Genomic DNA, 3,985 nt, shown 5'->3' with positions numbered 1-3,985 from the left:
TTAATTGTTTGTAGTTTTGACTACATAGTGATTAAAAAGAATTGTTGTAGAATTTACATAATTAAAAATAGATAAATTAACAGTAATATCATGTATATTTATGAAATATATAAGAAGTTATCTATTTGTGTTCAATTTTAAGATATCAAATTTCTTTTTATTGTTGATTTTGTTATTTTAAAATGATTTAATATCAAGTATTATTTATATTATTATTAAATTGTTCATTTAATTTATTTTTATTTAATTTGATTTTATAACGAGTTAATTGTTATTTACCTTTATATTTATTTTATTTCTTTACACTTTCTTGTTATTGTTTATTTGTTATATTCATTATTTATTGTTTATATTTATTATTGTTTATATTTTGTATGGATTTATAACATTTGTTTATAAATTGTATTTATAATGAATAGTTTCATTTAATTATTTGTTTGTTGTTGTTATTCTATTATTTTTATTTTAAATCATTTAATCATCATATTTTGAAATTGATATTTCTTTATTTATTTTAATAATTTGTGAATTATCATGTATTTTATGTATTCATTTTATTATTCTTGTTATTATTATATTATTATTTTGTAATTATCATTATATAATTATTAGAATGTTGAAATATTCATTTGTATTTTGATGAATATTTAAATGAAGAATAAATATAATTATATTATTTTATCATTATTTTATTATTTATCATATTTATATTATTATAAAATGAATATGATAATAAATAATATGATATATCATTATATAATAAAATTTATTTAATTATCTTTAATGAATAATATTTATTTTTAATATTTAAATATTTATAGTATATTTCATCATTTTTATTTATTTATATTTATTTAATTGAATATTATAAATATCATTTATATAATTATAATTGTATAATTTTAAATCATTTATATAAATATTTCAATTATTTCATTTTCATTTATTATGATAATTTAAATGATATAATATTTTCTCATTACATAATTTACTTATTAATTTATTTTATTATTAATATTTTGAATATTATAATCTATTCTTTTTGAAATAACATTCAACACTTATTCATAAACAAAATATAAATAAATATAAATGATAAATACTTTATTTATAAATCAAATCATATGAAATAAGTAATTCATTAATAATAATATGATAAAATAATTAAATCATTTATTAAATCTAATAAATGATAATATAGATGATCTAAATTATGATATTTTATTCTTCATTTCAATAATTAAATAAAAATGATTGGAATGTCATTGTAATGGTTTTATAAAGATTAATTAAGTATTATAGAATTTGTATTTATTATTTGTTATTCAGTGGAGATTAATCCCATCCATGAGTCTTCATCATGTAGTTCAACATCATATCTTTGGTTATGGTAGATTTATTGTTCAATGACATCTATTATATTCTTAATTACATTGTTTTTAATTTCTTTTATAATGTTAATTTCGATTTTTAATTGTTTAATTAATTTAATATTTTCTACATTTACTAATTAATTTATTGAAATTATTACTGTATTTATTTTGATATCTTTTAATTTCTTTATTTTAATTATCATATTCTTCTTTTCTTTATATTTATTTCTTTTATTCAAATATATTCTATTAATTTGTGTTATCCAACAATATTCAAATCAAATATTAGACCAGTTTTATTCTTTTTATTTATTAAATATATATCTGGTATTTTATGATATTATCATTCACTTTTTGATATTATTTATTTGTTCAATATGATATTGATGTCATTGTATTAGAATACTGTTTCATATATTGATTTCTTGTATTGTTTATTTCATTTATATTTTATTATTATTTAATGTGATAATACTAATATTATCATGTTTCTCATTTTGTGATTATTTATGACAAATACAAGATAATAGAGTATATTCTATTGTTGATATATTGTATTTACAAAGTGGATAGTATTTTATTCATTTTTTAATATTTTATCTTTTCTATACACATTGGATATTACTCTATCTTATATTTTAGTTAATTGGAGAAATGCATTCTTTTTAATATTGATTGACTTCAATGTATTGATTGTAGTAGTTTTATCTATAAATTTTAATTCAATCAATATTCTAAAATATTAATTTATTTGATTTCCATTTATTGATGTATTTATTTGTCATTATTTTATTTATTTTTTATTATTATTTCTTTTATTTTCAATCATTTATTTTATTATTTATTTTATTTCTATTTCTTTAATTTTATGACTTATTATTTATTATTTATATTCATTATTCATTTCTTTAAATATCATCTATCTAATATCTTATTTCTTATTTCACTTTTTCTTGTGTGAGTTAAATTGAAATAAAACAAAAATTATTATAAAACAAATTGCTGAAATAATAACAAGAAAAGAATTTAATTACAAAAAGATAAAAAAATGATATATTTTATTTCATATTACAAGTAAATGAATAACACCTTTAAAATAACTATAATTATTTAAACTTCTCATAAAATAATAATTAACTCAAATTAATCTTTTTATTAACAATTATTAAACTATAATTTGTTTCTCTTTTGTTTATATTGAATTTAGTAATTAATTCTTTGTTTCAGGTGGAGTAACTGTTACACCGTCTCCTCGTTCTCTTTTTCTTTGTTCTTGAATTTTTCTACATTCATTTTCAACTTGTTCTTTTTCTTGATTTAGTTTATATAATTGTTTCTTTAATTCTTCTGTTTCTTTACTTGTTGAATTAATTCGACTTTTAGTTAATTCTACTTTTTGTTCTAATACCTCATTTTCTATATCAAGCATCTGTATTTCTTTTCTTAATGTGTTTAATTCTTTTTGTAAATTGTGTGTTAAATTTCCTTCCTCTAAAGACTCTTGATAGTTTTTTTGTTCCTGGTATTTGTCTTTTAATTCTTTTATTTCATTTTGTAACTCGTTGAGTTTTTTTATACACTAACTTGTCATTATTAAATCCATTCATAAATTTACATTTTTTAACTCAACTAAAAGACAAACATCTTCTTTCTTTAAATGATGAGTCTCAACTTCTAATTGAAGACGATTTCTTATCATTTCAATGTTTGTTTTTAATACTTCTATTCGAGTGTTATAATATGAAATAAGAAGTTCAGCATTTGCTCGTTGTTCTTCAAATTGTGCCTGTAGGGTTTCAAACTCAGATGAACTCATCTTATTATTTAAGATGATCAAAAATAAAAATTAAAGCATTTAAAAAAGAAAAAACCTGAAAAAAAGAAAATGAGAAACCAATCTCTTTTTATACTCGCATAAAGACTGTATTATTTGAAGCTAACAGAAACAATTTGAATGACTCCAACAATAAGACCAAAAAGACCTAATGCACTAGCAAAAATTTCAACCATCAACATTTTGACAAACAGAGATGAGATTTGAGCATCAGCCAATGCAGCCCCTGAACCAGCAACTCCAACACTCACACCACTTCCAAGATTACAAAATCCAACAGCAAGACCAGCACCAAAAATCATATAACCAGCTTTGTATTGATCAGGTGTTGGTGGAAAGTCAGTTTCTTTTAATTTACTCTACAGAATAAACACAATCTAATCTTAAGATTAACTAAATAATGAAAAATGATGAGACAAACAAAGAAAATAAAACCAGCAATAACACCATAAATTGCTGTTGCTTCACAGAATAAAATTGAAATCAAATGTTTTGATCTGAATGTTGTTCGAATAGACGAACCCATCAAAGATGAAGCTGTTAATAAAATTCCCCAACCAGCCCCTAAAACAGAAACACCAACTGAAAAGAATACTCCAAACGTTGCAAAATAAATTGGGTTTATTTCGAGGAATGATTTTGTAAAATCAAGAAAGTTGTAATAAATCAATGACATTTCTCTTTACATTTTAAGATACTCTTTTTTTATTTTTGTTTTAAAAATTTTAATTTTATTTTAAGAAAATTTTTTAGTTAGTTGAAAAGGAGAAATAGTAAA

At 19.1% G+C, this 3,985-nt stretch overlaps 2 protein-coding genes across 2 annotated transcripts, besides 9 other annotated features; both read right to left on the bottom strand.

The window, feature by feature from the left end:
* Positions 1-200: 200 nt before the first annotated feature.
* Positions 201-372: a microsatellite.
* An 80-nt stretch (positions 373-452) lies between these two features.
* Positions 453-524: a sequence feature (AT_rich).
* A 30-nt stretch (positions 525-554) lies between these two features.
* Positions 555-611: a microsatellite.
* Positions 612-667: 56 nt separating this feature from the next.
* Positions 668-837: a microsatellite.
* Positions 836-1,013: a microsatellite.
* Positions 1,014-1,073: 60 nt separating this feature from the next.
* Positions 1,074-1,252: a sequence feature (AT_rich).
* A 33-nt stretch (positions 1,253-1,285) lies between these two features.
* Positions 1,286-2,324: a repeat region.
* A 139-nt stretch (positions 2,325-2,463) lies between these two features.
* Positions 2,464-2,552: a sequence feature (AT_rich).
* A 31-nt stretch (positions 2,553-2,583) lies between these two features.
* Positions 2,584-3,189, bottom strand: EDI_185200 (uncharacterized protein; the record flags this gene model as incomplete). Its single annotated transcript, XM_001740559.1, has 2 exons — positions 2,584-2,952; positions 3,016-3,189. The coding sequence occupies 2 exons, from the start codon at positions 3,187-3,189 to the stop codon at positions 2,584-2,586; spliced, it is 543 nt and encodes a 180-aa protein (XP_001740611.1).
* A 110-nt stretch (positions 3,190-3,299) lies between these two features.
* EDI_185190 (vacuolar ATP synthase 21 kDa proteolipid subunit, putative) lies at positions 3,300-3,883 on the bottom strand (the record flags this gene model as incomplete). Its single annotated transcript, XM_001740558.1, has 2 exons — positions 3,300-3,566; positions 3,629-3,883. The coding sequence occupies 2 exons, from the start codon at positions 3,881-3,883 to the stop codon at positions 3,300-3,302; spliced, it is 522 nt and encodes a 173-aa protein (XP_001740610.1).
* Positions 3,884-3,907: 24 nt separating this feature from the next.
* Positions 3,908-3,959: a sequence feature (AT_rich).
* Positions 3,960-3,985: the final 26 nt, after the last annotated feature.

Source organism: Entamoeba dispar, genomic scaffold (assembly GCF_000209125.1).
Source record: "Entamoeba dispar SAW760 scf_1105229463011 genomic scaffold, whole genome shotgun sequence".
In the NCBI taxonomy this organism is placed as follows: domain Eukaryota; phylum Evosea; order Mastigamoebida; family Endamoebidae; genus Entamoeba; species Entamoeba dispar.
Note: the sequence above shows the minus strand (reverse complement) of the source record. Positions and strands in the feature narration are given on the sequence as shown.